Source organism: Oryx dammah, unplaced genomic scaffold, assembly GCF_014754425.2.
Source record: "Oryx dammah isolate SB20612 unplaced genomic scaffold, SCBI_Odam_1.1 HiC_scaffold_9, whole genome shotgun sequence".
NCBI classification, from domain to species: domain Eukaryota; kingdom Metazoa; phylum Chordata; class Mammalia; order Artiodactyla; family Bovidae; genus Oryx; species Oryx dammah.
The window spans coordinates 11,831,692-11,851,939 of record NW_024070193.1 but is presented as its reverse complement, the minus strand read 5'-3'; the positions used below and the strand labels follow the sequence as shown (position 1 = coordinate 11,851,939).

The window sequence follows — 20,248 nt, the reverse complement described above, 5'->3', positions numbered from 1 at the left end:
CAGGACTGATCTCTTTTAGAATGGACTGGTTGGATCTCCTTGCAGTCCAAGGGACTCTCAAGAGTCTTCTCTAACACCACAGTTCAAAATCATTAATTCTTCAGCACTCAGCTTTCTTCACAGTCCAACTCTCACATCCATACATGACCACTGGAAAAACCATAGCCTTGACTAGACGGACTTTTGTTGGCAAAGTAATGTCTCTGCTTTTGAATATGCTATCTAGGTTGGTCACAACCTTCCTTCCAAGGAGTTGGCTTCAATAGCTATGGTTCCCAGGCTCTAGAGCACAGGCCACTCTGTGGCATGTGACATCCTCCGAAACTGGGGATAGAACCTGTGTCTCCTGCACTAGTAGACAGATTCTTTACTACTGAGCCACCAGGGAAGCCCTACCACGCTTTCAAAGAAGGCTTAAAGAAAAGTTGTGGGTGGTCGTCACAAGAAGGTACAACCAAATGAAAAAAAAAAATTCATCCACTTAAAATTTATGCAATCTAACGTACGCTGCTGCTAAGTCACTTCAATCGTGTCTGACTCTGTGCGACCCCATAGACGGCAGCCCACCAGGCTCCCCCGTCCCTGGGATTCTCCAGGCAGAACATTGGAGTTGGGTTGCCATTTCCTTCTGCAATGCATGAAAGTGAACAGTGAAAGGGAAGTCGCTCAGTCGTGTCCGACCCTTGGCATGGACTGCAGCCTACCAGGCTCCTCCATCCATGGGATTTTCCAGGCAAGAGTACTGGAGTGGGGTGCCACTGCCTTCTCCATCTAACGTATAGTACACCTTAATAAAAAAATACAGAAGTTGAAATCTGGCTCCGTCTGTTGCGGACCAACGGTCAAAAAGCCGCCAGCGATGACTCACACCCAGAACAGGCCTCCTGGGGCGTAGCCCACCTCCACAGTACCTGCTGTCCCTGGGCCTGCGGCCGGGACTCCTGCAGGGGGCGCCTGCGTCTCTTAGCGGTGGCGAGCTCGCACACAGCCTGAGGCTCCGGGTCACGCGGGGCCTTGGAATCCAAGGGGTGAGGACGTGGGAGTCCCCTCCCCTCCCGCCCCCGCAGCAGGTCGGGGAATTGCCTCTTGGGGCCACCCAGCCACGCCACTCCCCGCCGGCAGCGCTGACGTCACCGCCCCGCCTCCTCGCCTCGCGCCGCCGTTACCGCCCCGCCCCTTTTCCCGGCTGGCTCCGCGGTGAGGTTCCTCGCCCTCGGCTTCTGCCTGTCGTCCCAAGATGGCGGACACAATGAGCCGGCGTCGCGCCGGTTGGCCCTGAGGCGACCGTGAGGCTGAACGGTCGGCAAGGCCCCACAATCCGGGCAGAAGAGTGTTGCTTAAGCAGGAGGAGAAAGAGGAGGAGGCGTCCCGACTGCCGGCCGCTCTCCCGCCCGCCGCCGGCGCGGCGCCCGCCCCGCCCCGGTCGGCCCCTCGGCAGCCCGCCCGTTCCCCGGGCCCCGCCCTGGCCCTGCGCCGCCGCCGCCGCCTCAGGCAGCCGCCGCCATGAAGCTGACCGACAGCGTGCTGCGAAGCTTCCGCGTCGCCAAGGTGTTCCGCGAAAACTCTGACAAGATCAACTGCTTCGACTTCAGCCCCAACGGCGAGACGGTCATCTCCAGCAGCGACGACGACTCCATCGTGCTCTATGACTGCCAGGAGGGCAAGTGAGTGCGGCGGTGGCCTTGGGCCCGGGTCTGAGTCCCGCCCGCCCTCCGCGTCGTGGCCCTGCGCTCGCCCCGCGGCCCGCTCTCTGCCCGGGCCCGGCCCCGCGGCCTGTTTTGCACACGGTCCTGCCAGGGCCGCGTCCCCTCCGAAGCCGTCTGGGAGACCGTTTTCTTCTTAATAACGATGGCGATAACAATAATCTTATCTTCCTTCGGTCTCCTTTCAGATTGCTTTTGCATCTCTGGCCAAACCCCACCTTGACCTTGACCTTTAAACGCCGGGTCCGCCCACCGCGGCCCCAGCTGGTAGCTTTTCCGCTAGGCTGGCCTTCGTCCTCGGTGCCCATCGGCTGTGGCCCCTTGTAGAACCGCAGAGGCTGCTCGGCTGCCTCATTCAGCAGAGGCAGCTCCCTCTGCCCGGTGACCTCGAGTCAGTCCTGGCCCATCGCCGGTCCCCTGCCCCACAGCTTCCCGCCGTGTTTTTGCAGGAAGGCCGCGTGGATTGCAGTTGTTACCTGTCAGGATTTATTTGTTGTGCCTCTTTGGGCCCCTTGTCTTTTCCTTTCTGTTGCAAATGATTCTCTTACTCCCTTAGTCCCGGTTCCTACGTTTATAGTTAACTTTTTAACAGCATCTGAAACTTTTCCTTTTTGCCAGACACGGACGAACCTGGCCGTCCCATCCCGACCTGAATGTGAACCTCCTAATAGAACAAAGAAAATATCGTGTAACAATTTCGTGTTTTTTCTTATACTTGTTTTTTAAATTACACCTTACAGTCGATTAGGACTTAATCACAGTTCTAAGTCTGATCATGACATTTCTAGGTTGTCCCAAGTCCTCTGGAGACCCAACACATCTGTATCTCTGCAGAATCTTAAAAGCACAGCATTTTGCCAATTCCTCCCTTTTTTCCCTTTTTCCTCAGCTCTGCCCCAGACTTGCTTTCTTCATGTCCCTACTAAATTGTGAGCTCCTTTTTGAATCCTTGGGTTTCTCTTTACCTTCTCCAGCCGTTCCTTTTGTCTGTTTTATTTAAACTGATGTCTTCTATAAACTTTCTTTCAGAACTTATCTCTTCATTTCTGAATTTGGTTATTTGAGGTAATGGTCTGAACTCTATTGTTCTCCCCAATTTTTTCCTATTTGGGCTGTGAAAAAGTATTATGTAACTGGCTTTGGATCTGCCTGCAGTATGTGGAAGAGTGGCCTATAGTGGTGGTCCTGGGGGAGAGAATTGTTAGCTGGACCAATGCTGAGTGGTGATGTGAGTCAATGTTATTCATTTCTTTCCAAGTCTGGCCACTTGCATTAACGTGGATTAGAGTCATGTATAAAGCTAGGGTGGAGATAGAGGTTGTGGGGTCCTGGAGCTGGAAGAAATTTTTAAGCTGACTTGCTTGAAATGCTTAGTGATTGTGCACAGATTAGAACTTCTTCCTGGAACTTGAGGATGGAGGTGTGTATCTTCATTCAAAGAAAATGAAAATCGTGAAAGCATTTTTTCAAAGTTTGTCTCCAAATATGGCATAATTTCCACCCCCTAGTAGAAATGACATTAACTGGAAGTCCTTATTGTTATAAGTAAAATATTAATTTTATAACATAATTCAGTTTATTCATTTATATAGCATTTTTACATAATTACAAACTTGCAGAAAAGTTACACCATTGTTTACAAGAACTCCCAGGATCCAATAATTAGTTATGTTTTGCTCTGTTTTCTTTGTCATCTCTATGTAAATGTTTATATTTACATATGTATATGTATGTATATATGTGTGTGTGTATGTATATACAGGTGTGTGTATATATATATATGCATTTTTTCCCTGAACCATTAGATAGTAATAAAGAGGTATCAAGCCCCTTTATCCTAAACACTTCAACATGGATATCCTAAGCACAAGGATGTTTTCTTATGTAACCAAAGTACAGTTATCCCAATTAGAGATGTAATATTGACACAGTAGTATACAGCACATTCTTTAAAAGATTCTCATATGAATTGTGACCTTGTTTCACCGTGATCTGTGATAAGAGAGAACCCAATCTGATAGACTGGGTTCTAGTTTGGCTTTGTGACTAGGTATGTGACATTGGTCAGATCTCTTCTCTAGCCTCAAGGAGTCCATGATCCTAAGTGATAACGTGAAGAAAAAAATTTGCCACTAGTGTAGGTCAAACCAACATTGGAAGAAAAGTAACATTTCCTTGGAAAGCACAGTATCTGTATTAGATGGTACTAATGTTGGGAGTTTGAAAATAGCTAAAACAGAATTCTTTGTGGTTAATATTTTCTCTGTTTACTGTTCATTGACACTTTCTTTATAATGGAGTTCATCCACTGAGTGATTTTGGGGAGAGGGAAGTGCACCACAAGACATGTAGAATCTTAGTTCCCCTAACAGGGTTCAAACCCTCGAACCTTGCATTGGAAATGCACAGTCTTACCCACTGCTGCCAGGGAAGTCCCAAATGATTTTTGTTTGTTTGTTTAGTATGAAAGCATACAAAGGATATACTTTTGGTAGATGTTGTGAATTATTCAGAGAGAAGGATTTAATATTGTTTATTCTTACCTAATCACCAGAATCATAGTTTGTGCAAAGAAGCTTACCACAACATTTGTGAAAAAATGTGCATAGGCCTCTGAAATGGATGCATTAGAATCTAGCTTTCAAACTAGAGAATGATAGGAGGTAAAAGATTATGTTAAGCACAAAACTTTAGGATAGTATTATTGATACATTTGAGACAAATAGACCCTATGTAATTGAAACTGAATATTTCCCTTAGACCATACCCTTTAACATTAGTTCTTCAGGCTCTATCTTCATTATTGTAGGCCCAATACTGAGGTAAGTAAGCTTCTCTTTCCATTGGTAGACACAAAGTCAACTGTCTTGAGAGTAAGCACATGTTCGTATGCACGCTTACTCCCTCACTCTTTCTCTCATTCACTGGTTAACACAGTGACTGCATGGCAGAACCCAGGATGGTGGACTCGACAAGGTAGCATTCACACTGCTCTTTTTATTTACTCATCTTTTGGGAAACGGTGAGAATGGGAAAATTCAGTGCATTTGGAGTGAGAAATCTTGTTTGTAAATAGGTTTAATGTAGGGAAACCCTTGACGTCAGAAAAATTGAAAGTGCAAATTGACTTCTTAAAGCTCCCTGAGTCATCTGATTGTTTAGCATCTAGGTTTCAAGAGGTTTTTACATTGAGAGGGTGAACTTCTTTCCCATAAATTCTCAGTAAACAGTAGTGTAGGATTTATGAAATCCTCCTGTACATAAATGTAGAATATTATGAAGTTTTTGATAAAATATTTTGATGAGATCAGTTTCAGCTTGATCTTTAAGATTCTGTAAAAGAAGATAATGTTTAAGGAACTTCAACAAATAGACTGATAAACCTCAAGCTTAGAAATAAGTGATTTTACATTTAAGTAAAGAGAAAAGAACTAATAACTAGTTTTGATACAGAGAATTAGGTTTGTCTTATAAAAGGCTCAATATGTGCTTTGGAACTATAAGATAGAGAGGATGGAAATATTAGGTTATATTAGGAAAGGCAGTTTTGCACCTGGTTTCAGTTTTGATAAATCATTTCTTGAAGAAAGAGCGTCTTTCCAAGTGAATGGCTTAAGTTCTGGCCTCACTGGCGTGACACATTCCCATTTTCCTCTTTCTTATAAGTTATGGATTGTTTTGTGTGTCTTTCTCCTCAAATAGATATACTTCTTCTCAAAGCTTACTTGTGAACACTGTAGTAAAGGCTGATTTGAGCCCTTAGATGTACTTCTGCTTCCTAACTGGCATTTGGTTCAGGCTGTTGCCCTTGATTGATTCTGTTTATTTCCTCCCTTTTTGAAAAAAATGCTGTTTCTTTTCAGTGTTAGGACTTACCAAGAATCTTCACCCTGCCCACATCATTCAGGTGCTTCTCTTTACATGAAGATACTAGATTTTGGTGTTGGAAGATTTTGATGGTTTTCTTTTTCTGTCCATTTCCTCGGCAGACCAAAGAGAACCCTGTACAGTAAGAAATACGGCGTGGATCTCATCAGATACACTCATGCAGCAAATACAGTTGTTTACAGCTCTAACAAAATAGACGGTAAGCAAACTTCTTTTTAGCAAGTTAATGGTCATGATTACCTTTGTTCGGTAAGGTTTATGGAACCTTTGTGACCACTTATGTTTGATTATAGTTATTTTAAATTTTCCTGTGATATTTGCTGTGCTAACATCATTATGACTGAAGAGATGCTGGAAGCAAGCCATTAGAACTTTTGAAGGACTTGAAACTGAGTAAGAAAGTTTTCTAGTTTAGGGTGGGGAGTGGAAATAGGAAGCTACGAATTGTATTTACCGTTTGTGCTTCTTGAAACTTGAAAGAATACTTTTAGAAGAAATAAAAGGAAAGAACACTTGACACACAGCAAGTGTTAAACAGTGCTGCCTTCCTGTTCAAAATAACATAGATTTGAGGAAAGTTTTCACAGATACTTTCAGGTATGGTAGTTTAGTAGACCTTAGAAGAGTTTTTGTATTGTCCAAACTATTGATGGTCTGTGTCACAAAGGACAATATACTGACCTTAGTTTTCTTTGATTCCAGGGACATTTTTGATCTGAATTTTATCCCCTTTTCCATTTGTTTACTTATTTAAATTTTTTGGCCATACCATGTGTGCGACATGTGGGATCTTAGTTCCTCCATCAGGAATCAAACCTGTGTACCCTGAATTGGCAGCGCAGAGTCTTAACCACTGCCACTCCAGTCTGAACCACTGGATTCCCTTTCTTCTTTAAATAAAGTTAATGCCTTTGAAGAATAATAGTTATTTTTCAAATTTAAACTTGTGAATTCTTTCTCTAATAAAGGATCTTTGTTTTTACTGCTTTTCCTCTGTGGTAGGTCATTCTCAGTTGACAGGTCATCTTGAAATTGAGCTATAACACTTTCATGTTAGGACTGGGTTTTTTTTTTTTTTAATCTTACTGACTTATTGATTGTTTCATTTTTAGCAGTAAGATTTTTCTAATGTCATTCAACAAAGGTTGCTTAGACTGCTATTTTGGTTATGCATATCTCAGAGCAGATGGGTAGAAGTCTTTTTGGTTGTTTTTTTTTTATTTTTTTATGAGAATTCTGTACTTGATTTTTAGAAAGTATATTGTTTGTACTTTTCATGCCTTTATTTCAGAAGTGGTTTTCTAAGTAAACAGTGCAATTGATACTTTTGGACAAGAATATAAAACAGGATTTTGAGGAAATATATCTCTGTGATCATCTGAATGAATGGTGTTTCTCCTGTTGGGGTGTTTTTCTGGGTGATTAAATGAGAATTCTCCAAATATGGTGCAAGATGAGGCAAATGTGTAGCACTTGCAGCTTTGCTGCCAGGCCTCTGCTGTGAGGACGTTGCCTTTCCTGTTTCGAGCACATCCTGAGGAGTTGCTCCAACGCTTCGTATCCTTTTGCCTGATTCCAGGCTGAGGTAGTAGTTTGTACAGTTTGAGGGTCTATGATACCACCCGGTACAGGAGATAACTGTACAGGCCACTGCCTTGCCGGGAACAGTGCGCTGGCTACCGAGTGGGGCGGAGACGATGGCGACGCCCTGCCCACCTCTGGGAAACCAGGTAATGGGGAAGGGGTGTCTTCTGCTCAGGGCCGGTGAGGATTTCCTCACAGTAGAACAGTCAGGAATACTTTACAGTTGCCAGTCGAGAACTTTGAAGATGTTTTCAAGGAAACTGTGTTTAGCTTTGTGCCTTTTTCCCTCTCCCAGGTAAATTCCCTGTTATTAGTACCCCTGTGAACGAGTGGACAGAATTTGTGCTTTCAGCCTTTTTGTTCCTGTATGCTGTTTACCTCCATAATGTTCTTTCTATGCTTTCCTTTTCTGTATTTTGGCCCTACTGCCTATTACATTTTCCAACAATTGTTTCTTATTCCTAGTCTTGTCAGAAGCATGGTACTTTCCAGTTCTATTATTTATGGGACTTCATTCCCTTCCCAGCACCATCATATTTTGTTTTACTTTTTCAGAAGGAATGATTTGGTTTTTAAAGAGTACTTTTCATATTTTCTGCAAGCACAGATGACTGCTTTCTTTGATCCTGTAAAAATCTCACTGCTGTGAACTGGACTTGGTATAGTTCATGACTGATGTTTAAATACCTTGCAGTCTTTTTAATCTAAATTTTCTCATTTCTTCTTTTGGCCACTTTCTGACTCACTTCTCTGTATAAGGGGCCATTATAGTTGGTTAGTTAGAAAAGGAGTAGAACTTGAATTCTCTTTCCATTTTATTTAATTTTAATGTAAATTGTGTATTCAGTTTACATTCAGATGAGGTGTAGGTTGGGTTAACATGCTGTTGGAGAATGCTGGAGAAAAATATGCCAGAGTCCAGCCTGATCCACAGCTCAGTATGGCTGTTGAGTTCTTTGAGCCTGTTTCGTCAGTAGCCATATGTTTTTCTTTAAGGTTTGTATTCTGTGGGTACTGAAACTGTTGTGAGGTTTTTGGTGGGTGTTGGGGCATATTTGCAGGATAATTTTCATTGTAACTATGCAGGAGCCAAAGATTGGTAACAACAATGATTTTTAAACATAGCTCTGTATGTTTTCAGCTTGAGAACTCTGCTTTTGAGTTACGTGAAATCTCTAGTGCTGTGGAAAGGAGTTATTCACTATCGTGTATTCAGACTTTGCTTGAATTATGGAGAACAATGAATTCTTTTACCTTGTCTTTTCAAGATGAAAATGCAAAGTAAATTATTTAAAAATAATAGGATATTTATCTTCTTTCAGATACTATTCGTTACCTGTCATTGCATGACAACAAATATATCAGGTACTTTCCTGGACATAGCAAAAGGTAAGACACAGTTGTTAAAAAAAGTAAATAGGTTATCCAGAGAATAAACGAGTGGAGAGATTTTATTAGTGAAATGAAGCTAGTTTCTCACTGCTGCTTGGCATATCTCTTAAATCTCTTGTTAACCGTTCGTAAACAGCTCTAGATTAATCAAGGTTGTTGAGGCAGGGGTAGGACTTCATGGATAAACTGAAACCTCAGTTAAAACATTAATAGGGAAAATGTGGACTAAAGATATTCAGTGGAAACCTATATAGTAAAAATTGCATTTGGCATTTAGAGATCTCAAATGTCAGACATCCCTTAATGAAAGGACAGTTTACATGTCTGAGGCTTCCTGTATAGGTGGCCCCCATTTCAGCATGCTCCTCTACATAAACATGTTCCATATGAAGATCTTCATGAGAATGCAAAATTAATAAGTTGTCCTTTGTTACTTTTTGAAAGTTAAGAAACTTGTTTCCTTATTCAGTTTCTTTTTTTTTTTTTTTAATTTATTTATTTTTTATTTTACTTTACCTTTATTCAGTTTCATAATGCAGGTTGTTTCTCTGTCTCTTATCCCAATTCTCCTAGTATTTTTCCTCTGGTTTTTCAAGTTTGGGTTGAATGTTATACACAGTTTCCCTTGGATGCTATTTTAATCACTGGGACTTTTCTTTGCAAATGTACAGTAATCCAGCATGGAGTGGTTCAGAGCCCTGATAAGAGGTGGGCGGAGAACACTCTGTTTACAGTGGCACTTCTGATTGGGCTGGGCATTTTCTTTGTTGCTGAACATAAGAGGTGGCAATTGTTGGTTACTGTGTAGTTCAGACAAAGAATGGCTTGTGACTAGTAGATGTTTCTGTTTGTTTGTTAAATTAATGGTCACAAACATGTCTGTAATTGAGAGTTGATGGCAGTTGTTTGAAACTGTCCAGTCTTACCCCTTGCCCAATTTCTTGACCTTCTGATTCTTCATAGATAACTTTGTTCCTCTTTTGTGAGACAGTCAAGGCCATCCAAACTGAGTTCTTTTCAACTTCTGTCTTTTCCACCTAAATTCCTTTCTTCCTTAGAAACCTTTCCCTGAGAAAGAAGTAGTTTTTTTCTTCCTTGAGAAAAACAACCCCTCTCTACTTTCTTCCATATCCTTTACTGCCTACAGACTTCCTTCCCTTGAATTTTTTGGTTGAGAATATCACCCACTTCTTTTCACTGTCAGACATAGAAGAATAACCTGCATATTCCCATCTCTACCTCCTTACATTCATTCACTGTTTAATTCTCTCATCCAGGCCAAGCTGTTTACTCCCCTTTCCCTGCTGCCTCCAGGTAAAATACACTGCCTGGGGCTTGTTTTGGCACTCAGCCTCTCAGTAAAGCTTTTTTTTTTTTCCCCTTTGGCTTTCCATCTTGGTTCTGTTCTTGATATTCTTGGCCTCTCTTTCTTCTTTAACTCTGAAGTAAGCAGGTAAGTACTCTAGCTTTTTTTTCTGCTTCTTGGTATTTTCTCAGCTACCTCCATCACTGATTTCATTCACCTCAGATGGCTTCCCAAATCAGTATTTTCAGCCTATGATTTTCAGACTGGACTTCGCACCTACAAGTTTTATACACATCTCTGTAGGTCTCTGACAGATCTGATACTCCATCCTTCGTTAAATTCCTTGGGCCAGTTCCTCTGTCTGCCTTATGTTTTTTCCATCTGTCTCTTGTAGTTCTCCCAACTCAAAGCCTCTGTTGTCTGTTCACTGCTTTTTCCCTGCCTTCGCATTTAGTGAGCTGTTAAATCCTGTTGATATTACCTGGGTTTAACCTCATGTGTCACTTTGCTCCATACTTACTCCTTTGCTTCTGTCCTTGCTCAGGTAAATTACTGTCATATCCTAATCTCCCCACCACTCACTATCCTGCTTCTGCACTCTGTTTTTTTTTTTTTTTTTTACAGTTCTGACCACTCACAGCCTCCATCAAAAAACCTTGGAGTCAGGTTCTTTTCTGTCTGTCTGACCCATTTTCCCAGTGTTATCTCCCGCCACTCCAGTTGAGGTGAACTCTTGCGCTGCTTCCTGAACTGCCTCATGCCTTCTCCTATCTGGCATCTTCCAGAAAGACCACTCCCATTGAAACCCTATTCAACACAGGTGCAGCTGCTTCCGGAAGGCCTTCTCTGACCCTCTCTTGGAATTGTCTGGGCTAGACAGTTAAGCTTTCTTAGAGTGGAAATCTTGTTCCTCCTTGCATTCCGTGTGCCTCTTAGCAGAGCCATATGCGAAGGTAGACTTCCTCTGAGCTTCTGGCCTGAATACTGGGACATACAATTACATGTCCATGTGCATTTTCCTCAATCTGTTTTATTACCACCTCAGCATTCCCAGGAAATTTTGTCTTACAGTATCTTTAAAATTTTTAAGTTGATGATCTAGTACAAATGTTAATTTAGTTATGCTGGAAGATTTGTGGGGGGTGCGGCGGGGAAAGTACATTTTCTCATTTTCTGTTCGTGGCACACATTTTAATTTCTTTCTCATGGAACCAAAACCTCCTGAACCCCTTTCAGTGTCATCTAAAATTTGAACTTCCTCTATTTCTACAGTTAAAAAATCCATTCACAAATGAGTTGTGTGACTTGATCACCTTATTTTTTAACTTCAGATTTTTCTTGGTCAAAATGAAACAGTACACCACCATTTCCTCTGTAATCTTCACCAATGACACCCACTCTTTTGTCTATGAAGTGTTTTTTAGCCAAGCCAGAATGTGGAGCTGCTCTTTCATAACACCCAGAAGGAAGCACCATCTGAGTGTCCATTTTCACAAGGGCTTCCTCAAGAACCCCCCTGGTTAGGGCTCTGGCATGTTCCAAGAGGCAGGTAAAGCAGAGTCACATGCTGTCCTTCTCCATAGGCTGGGCCCAAATTCTGGGGACATGGTGGGTATCTTCAGTGCAGAGCATGGCAGAGCATGGCAGAGCAAGAACATGAGCAGAGGGGGAAAGAGAGCCCAGATGAGGCCTTGGAAGAAATATTTTTCAGTGAGTGATTCATAACAGTATATGGGACCCATAAAAGGGGACCCATATCAGAAACAGCATAGGCTGTTAGCACAGGCCTGTGGCTCTCCATAGGTATGGCACTCAAACTATCAGCCTCACCATCACCTAGGAACATGGATTGTCAGACCTATTGGACCCACAAACCTCTAGTTAAGGAATGTTTTTATTAATAAATTGAGATATAGTTCAATACCATAAATTCATCCTTTTAAAGTGTACATTTCAGTGGTTTTTAATATATTCACAGAGTTGGGCAGCCATCACCACTGTATAATTCCAGAACATATTCATCACCCCAAATAGAAACCCTGTATCCATTAACACTCCCCATTTCCCGTCTTCTAGCCCCTGGCAGTAACTAATCTACTTTCTGTCTAACCTCTTTTACTTTCATGTATGTTTAATATGAATAAGTGATTTCATTTCTTTTTATTGCCAGATAATATTCCTATGTGGTGATAACACATTTTGTTTACCCATTTATTAGGTGATGGACATTTGAGTTGTTGCCACTTTTTAGTAATCATGAATTATGCTATTATGAACACAGACGCATGGGGATTTTTCTTTTTGACATGTTTTCCTGTTTCTTGGGTGTATACCTAGCAACGGAATGTTTACCTTTTTGAGAAAGTGTAGAACTTTTTCAAAGCTACTGTACCATTTTACATTCTTACCAGCAGTGTATCAGGATTCCAATTTCTCCACATCCTCACCCACACTTGTTATCTCTCTTTGATTTTTGCTTTGCTAGTGGGTATGGAGTGGTATCTCATGATTTGATTTGCATTGGAATCGTATATTTTTATGTTGTAGCTTTAAGTTGCTTTTTAAATTATACTAATTGCCTTTGATTATTCCAGATTGCTTGTGTATGCCTGTTTCTTAAAATAACATTCTTAGGAGAACATATATAGGGAGGCAGACCAAGTGGTTTAGAGTTCATATACAATTACTGCAGATATTTTGCTTCAACTACTATTTATCTTGATGCATTGCAGGGTGGTGGCCTTGTCCATGTCACCTGTGGATGACACTTTCATTTCTGGGTCTCTTGATAAGACCATTCGGCTCTGGGATCTCCGCTCTCCCAACTGCCAGGTAATGTTGCCTCACAGTTACACTGTAAGTGTTTTCTGTGGTAAGCACTATCATCAGTGCTCCCTCACAAGGAAGAGGGAAAGCAGTGTTTCCTTTCTGGGATCCCAGAGTCTTTAAATTTTGGAGAAAATCGTTTCTTTTCCTGGTAGGTGACTAATAGATTTAATACCTTAATCCAGTACATATTTATTATGATCCATGCCTTAGTGTTTTAAAGGCAGTTTTCCTGGAGGCTCTGAACTATAGATATTAGATTTCAGAGATTTGTTTTTATTTGAATTCAGTGCCTGTAAAATTGTACAGTTAGAGTTGATCTGAAATGAATTGCATGGAGACCTATTTTTTTAAAACTTCATTTTAGTTAGTTTTATGTTTGTTTTTGGTAGAATCCTGGGTTTTTTAACTTTTTAAAAAATTTTTCTCTTTTCTTAGGGTCTCATGCATCTACAGGGCAAGCCAGTTTGTTCTTTTGATCCAGAAGGATTAATTTTTGCCGCAGGTGTCAATTCTGAAATGGTCAAACTTTATGATCTTCGCTCTTTTGATAAGGTAAATCTTTGAATCTTTGAACTGTCTTGATACTATGGAAGTTTTGAAGGGTGAGATGAACATTTAAGAGCCTTTTTCTACACTAGAGGAGGTATGTGGTAGATCTTAGAAAGCATCAGAGCAGTATTTAATCCTCTGCTTTCCCTAGTCCCAAAGGAATCTAAAGGGATAGAATGAGATTTGGCTCTAGCAGTAGGAATGATTGATGTGCCTTGGGCCTGCTGTCTTTATCTTTACAGGGGCCATTTGCAACATTTAAGATGCAGTATGATCGGACTTGTGAGTGGACAGGACTTAAGTTCAGCAATGATGGCAAGCTCATCCTCATCTCCACCAATGGCAGCTTCATCCGTCTGATCGATGCATTCAAGGGAGTGGTGATGCACACGTTTGGGGTGAGCTGACAACTCTTGAGCTCTTTTTTTTTTCTCTCCCAATGTTCTTACCTTGTTTCTATGGTCGTCCCTTTTGAGAATTATGTTAGCTAGTTGATGGAGACCAGCAGTTGTCTTTGGTTAAAGGCATGGACTGGCATTTTCTTCCTGCACATGACATTATTTCTCTTGGATTCTGAGACATTTACTTCTCACCCAGTGGCTCAAGTTTTGTGTTGAAATATATAATGATTCCTGACCATAAACATTATCTAGCTCCCTTGAACATGCAGTTGGGAGTGAATTAATTGTAAAGGGTGGTAGCCAAATCTGGAACCTTGGTAGCACGTGCACTGAGAAGGAGAGAATATTTCAAAGAAAAGATGTGTATGTGGAGTCAGTGTTTGTAGGCAATTATTTTTTGTTAATGGCACTGTAAAGAGTATTGTTTTGCTTTTATTTTTTAGGGTTATGCTAATAGCAAGGCTGTCACATTGGAGGCCTCGTTTACTCCAGACTCCCAGTTTATTATGATTGGTAAGCTTCCTTTATCCCCTTTGGGGGTTATTTCTCTGATACTGGTGCATTATGTTATTTTTGCTGGTTATAACTAATTAAGATACCATTTATTATCCTCTTGATAGAAATTTTCAGATTTCTTTGTAGCACATTATATCAAAGATACTGTGTCTTTAAACTGTCCTGGCTTTGCATGTCTTTACTGGGGATGGGCGTTAATGATGGTCTTCTCCTGGACCAGCATAGAGTTAAGTCCTATAAGCACTGTCTTGCTGATAGTACCGACTTCCTGTTGTAGCCTTGCGTTGAGTCACCTTAGTGTAGATGTTTGTAGGGTGATTGTATTCAGCCCCCTTTTTAAATGAGAAAACTGAAGTTAGAGGGGAAATGACTTGCCTGAGAATAGAGTCTAGATCAGTTCCTAAGGTGTCTTTTCTTCACTGCCTTTGCTCCTTCTTCATTTCTGCTGATGGCTGGGTCCTGAAGGTTGGCCGCTTTCAAGATGTCAGTCCATGGCTGCCGCTTGTCTTTGTAGTATACCTTGAGCTGTTGTTACATGCCTTGATCTTTCTCTTCAGGTTCGGAGGATGGCAAGATCCATGTCTGGAATGGAGAGAGTGGTATAAAAGTGGCTGTATTGGATGGCAAACACACAGGCCCCATTACCTGTTTGCAGTTCAACCCCAAGTTCATGACCTTTGCCAGCGCTTGTTCTAACATGGTATGTGAACAATGGGAGACGTCCTCCGTTTAGGGGCCCTCTTCCTTTGGGGTGGGGGTCCTTCTGCGAGCACAGTGAGTTGTTTTAAATAGGCACAGTTACAAGCACCCAAGTTCATGTTTCTCAGCTGGTGGGCTCCCTATTTCTCCTCTGTTATTTGATCTGTGATTGGGCTGGCCTTTCACTTTTACTTTTCTTTCCATGATCTGGGATCACCTCTGAGGTCCTGGGAGATCTTAGCTCAGCTTTGGCTCCTGGTTTTGTGTCCAGACTACCTGAAGCTTTGCCTCATAGTTTTTTGGTTTCTTAAAACTCTTTGAGCCAGGCTTTTGTGGCTGCAGACTTTCAGTTTTTCCATTCCTCTCAGATTATGCTGAGTTCATCAAAAATTCTTAGTTAATCACAGCTCACCACTTAGAATTTTCTCCTGGCCCGTGTCTCCTCCTGGACAACATGAGCAAAACAAAGTAGCAGTGAATCTCAGCCTCCTATTTCCTCTTGGCATCTCCTAAACCTGTCTAGGTATTGGGGTATGAGGCATTTCATTACTAGCCTACTCAGAATACATTGCTCCATCTCTTTTTCTTTTTAACTAAGAAAACTGTCCAAAAAAAAAAAAAGTAGCAGAGCCATCCAGTCCAACCTCTCTTGTTATTCACAGCTCCTGAATGAGAGGGCCTGCCTGAGGTCACTTATAGGTTAACAGTGAAGCCAGACACCCACCTCCTAGAGAGCAGTCCTTTTCTTTTTTTAAACACTGGACCTCTGTGATGGAATTTAGTGTTGAGGGAAAAAGAACTAGCTTACTTTCACATAGACTGAGGAGTGTTTCTCTGTTTATAGATTGCCAGTCCATTGGTCAGGAGGGAGGGCCACGAGCCATAGCTGCTTCAGCTTCAGGGTTGGGCGCCTTGATGGTGGGGGAGGGGTAAGAAAACCCTTCAGCACTGAGGGGAGAGGCTTGGTTTCTTAGAGTTGACTCATGTTCTTCTTTCATCCAGGCCTTCTGGTTGCCCACCATTGACGACTGACCTGCACGGTGCTTGGCTGTTTTCTGTACAGCGAGGGTGGCAAGTAGGAAAAAACTCAGAGGGGACTAAGATAATAGTGGGATTGGATCATTTGACTGGGCTGGAGAGCATCCTTCCACATGGCCTTCCCAAGAATGTGCTGTACATCTGCTCAAAAGAAAAAAGTTACTTTGCCGAACTTCTTCAAAAGGACTCTTGGTGTGGCCGACTCAATCGGGACTCAGACTTTCCAGCTATCACTGCACCGAACTCTTCCAGAGGAGTGACCAGACTTGCGATGAGGGTATAGTGGGCCCTCGAGACGCCTTCAGTTTTGAATGTATTTGCTGCTGAGGAGTCGGTGAAGTTGTTCATTCTGCACATCCCTTCTCCCATCCCCATAAATGCATGGGAAGCCACAGTTCTGATTTTGAGATGCTAGGGCAGCTTAGTGCCCCTTGCCCTCACCCTGCATGTCTTGTTACTGGGTCTCCCTGTGTTATTGTGGCATTCTCCACAACCGTTGCATTACTTAGGTGCCAAACATTTACAGAAGTAACTCTCCATGTATTTTAGGGTCAGAAAGGGACAGATACAGAAGGACCTTGCTTTCCAGGAAGTCTTGCAAGTTAGTCATGTGACGGTGGGTGACCTGACCATGCCTCAGGCTCTGGGTAGGCAAAGAGTCAAGGGCCTGAAAGGGAGGGAGGAGTGGGAGCAGCTGAATCCCTAGGGCTGGGAGGTCTAGCAGCAGCTTGGTGTGGTCCCGTCATCAACACAAAGCCGCGGTCCTTCTGGGTGCCTGCCAAGTCTGATTGTGTATGAAAGCAAGGTGGGCGTCTGTTTTTGTGCATGAGCTCCATCACGCGTTCTGTGGGCCAGTATTGTGGAGTGACTCCGAGCTGTTTACATTGATGCCTTCCCTGCCCACCACAAGTTGTGTACATAGTCTCCAGATGATCCTACCCCTTCCCCAGCTCCCAACATGGGGCTGGCCTAGGCCTGTGTTATATGTTATATTTAGCCTTTTTATATATGACTTGGGATTCTGTTGTTTGTATTTTAGCACAGTGTGTGTACACCTTCATTTAAATATATCGTGTGTGTGCATACATATATACGTATATATATGTATGCACATATATATATATATATATTTTAAAAGTATCAAGGAGTTCAGCTGAAGGAGATGAAGCCCCGTGCCCCTGGAGAAAGACTGCATCCTTGCTAATAGTGTTTGCCACAAGTGTTAGTGAGTCTCCCGATTAACCTTTTTTCCCTTTGGGAGACTAAACAAAAGCAAAGCTTTTAGTGTTTGCTGTCCCCATGGCAGCTAAGTGAGGGTCTCGGAATGACTGCCTTGTGTTCCTCAAGTCGCACTTTGGGGCCTTCTCTGCAGTATTAGCCCCTTTTTTGCCCAGTGATGCTCCGTCTGCGCCTGTATGTGTGTGACAGTCACTCTTGCATGCCTCTTGTGTCTGGCTTCTAGCATTTGGGGACAGGATGCTGGAACCAGAGCATTTTCAGCTTGTCTGAGGCTTCCTTGCCAATTACAGGTCACTCCTGTTCACCTGTATGTCTGCTTTCTTGCTGCTTTTCCTTGCCTTGTCTTGGGGAGGCTTCCTGATTGGGGTTGAGATGAGCTGCAGATAGCTCATTACCTTTCCCCTGCATGGCCTTCTTAGAGCAGGACAAGTGGCATATTATTTCACCAAGTTCCCAAACATATAATCAAGTAACACATTCCCTGTAGACCCAGAAACAGGCCCAACAAGGTTATGTTTGACTTGCCCAAGAGTACCTACCCACTGGTGGGGGAAGCAAGCCATTACTCTTGCCATTCAGCAGCAGGAATAGGCTGTGAATTGCTAGCAGTTACTGTTTGTTTTCTCTTGCCTTTTTAGCAGTTACTTTTTGGTTTGTTCCTCAAATTTAAGGGCAAGGGGCATACATCTTTGCCAGACATAGACTGGAATCTACAGTTTCTGCAGTGCCACACTCTGTAAAGCTCTGCATTCTTAGAGTGGAGAGACTTTTAGAAACCAAGTGATCTGAACTTTTAACTGCCCACCCCTGGCTTTCCAGGGTAGAAAATGCATGGTAGGAATAACTGTTCAGAGAGAGTACTTGGAACTGTAGGTTAACAAGAAAGCCTGCATAAGTGACGTATCTGTACCCAGAGCAGCCACCATCTATGACTTGTCTATCTGCAGGAAGATGATTTGTATTGAGTTCCCGTGAGTCCGAAGCAGAGGCAGCAGGTCCGTTGAAAATGGGCACAGCGCTGCTTCTGTTATGGGGCCCTGTGGCCGCAGAGCCAGCTCCTGAGTTGGGAAGGAAAGGGAAAGGTGCACCTGGAGGTAACGGAAGGTGACGCGGTGGAAATAGGCAGAGTTAAGGGAGGAGTGTCTGTGAGTCAGACCCCGAGGAGCTCCGGGGGTGCTGACACCTTCAGTGGGAGCCCAGGTGCTTACGTTCTCCTGGGGATGGGGGCGCACCATGCTCTCCAGAGTCAGGGCCAAAGCCACTGATTTCTGTGTGACGGTGACACTGCACTGCTCAAGCACCAGCCAGTGGGTTTTTTTTTTTTTTTTTTTTTTTTTAGGAAAAAACGTAACTTGCAGTCATAATTAATGCTTATTGAGAAAAATCTGGGAATTTTAAAAAGAATCAGTTTACCACCCAAATGTTACCACTGCTAATCTTTTGGTGTTAAGTGTTCCTCTAGACATTTCTGTGCACATAGATTTTTGGTGTGTTTACATAGTTGTTATTCTACTGTATATACAATTTTATGTCCTTTTTGTACTTAACATATAAACGTTTTTTTCCATGTTATCTGTCTTAGACAGAATTTTATGGCTGCAGCCTCTTCCCTTGAGTTTTCCTAGCACTGTTTGTCTTGTTCTTAGAGTTGGAGGGCATGGGGGTGGGTTGTCCCATCAGTCCTCCTGGCTCATACTGGGACTCACTGTAATGCTGTGGACAGGTTGTTCGGCTTGCTGGGACTGCCTCTGGTAACTAAGGCCTGTGGGCTGGTGGGAGGAACCCTATATCCAGCTCTCAATGCTTAGCAGTCTGGGTCCCTCAACCCCCCATTCTAATAAGCAGCAGTAGGCCAGAAATGAGTGACCCAGAAAAGGCAGGCCTGAGCCACCCTTGAGATCTTCAAAGACTATTTGGTGTATACCTCAAGCTGCCTTTCATCCCCACTGTTAACCTCAACCCTTGATCAGTTGGCAACCTCTAGCTGGAATAAGATTCATCCTGCTAGGCACTAGCTTGTTGGGGGGCCAAGTATAGTGGAACCAACATTCTGGTAGAAGGCCTGGCCTGTTCCTTGGTAACCCACTGCCTGGCCGGTGAATTGGTAACTCACTAGTAGCGTGGCATCCTCAGCTGCAATACCGTGGGCCTGCCACTTTGCCCCTGGTCATTAGAGGTTGACCAAAGGCTCTGGAGGGCAGCAGAGGGAGCGTCCCAACTTGTAAGGGGCAGGCCATGCACAGGCTGTCAACACGACTGCTCAGGGGGGAGGAGGTCCCCGCCACGGCCTGCCGTGAGGGCTACTGCAGTTTTCGGCTCTGCTGAGAGACATGAACACGCAGGTGAGTGTGGCTGCCTTTGCAGTGGTCACTCCTGTCGGTTTGGCTTGTTTGCAGTTGAGAGACCTACCGTTGCCCACTTCCTGGGCTTCAGCCTTGTGATATGAGAAGCAAAGTAGACTGTGGGCGAGCTGGCTCAGTAGTTGATGTGGGTAGTGGGTTGGCAGGCACAGGATACCGCTTACAAAGCTTTGCTGGGGGCAGAGGTGAGTGGAAGGTGGGGACTGCTGAAGAAATAGGAAGTAAAACTACAGGGTGGTAGGGCACAGTTGTCCTTGCCAGATGCCTCACTAGAGTCTTAGAGAGGCTGCCCAGAGCTGCTGGGGCCAACCACAGTTGGTCATGACCCAGCTGTGAACAGAGGTAGGCCCAGAAGTGCGGGGCTATGGAATATGACTGTAAAAAGTAAGTAATCTCATAGTTTATCCTATCTCTTCTCTAGAGAACATGTAGGAAATGGAGTCTAAAGTGAGTTAATGGGCAGGAAAGGCGGTCTGGGAGCCTCCCCAGTGTGTTAAATAAACAAGTTTCACCATCATATTGGGGCTTAGTGGTCCTTGTCCTTTCTGGCTGCAGTTTAAGGCTGTGAGTTGCCTGGTAGGAATCTCAATTGTAAACCAAAGTAAGAGTAGATGAGGGAAGAGTTAGATAAGGCTGAGGTTATGAAATTAAACAAATACTAAGCATTTGAGCCTTGGCCAGTCCTGGATGATAAAAAGGGGTCTTGTGAGGAAGTTGAACTAAACTACTCATCAAACGGCAAGC

The 20,248-nt window shown here is 43.2% G+C and overlaps 1 protein-coding gene across 1 annotated transcript; it reads left to right on the top strand.

Moving 5' to 3' along the window:
• The first annotated feature begins 1,199 nt into the window (after window positions 1–1,199).
• Window positions 1,200–18,716, top strand: WDR82 (WD repeat domain 82). The gene is made up of 9 exons (XM_040247122.1): window positions 1,200–1,664; window positions 5,693–5,790; window positions 8,498–8,564; window positions 12,606–12,705; window positions 13,138–13,254; window positions 13,494–13,649; window positions 14,096–14,165; window positions 14,726–14,868; window positions 15,870–18,716. The coding sequence occupies exons 1-9, from the start codon at window positions 1,504–1,506 to the stop codon at window positions 15,897–15,899; spliced, it is 942 nt and encodes a 313-aa protein (XP_040103056.1). The 5' UTR covers window positions 1,200–1,503; the 3' UTR covers window positions 15,900–18,716.
• The last annotated feature ends 1,532 nt before the right edge of the window (window positions 18,717–20,248 follow it).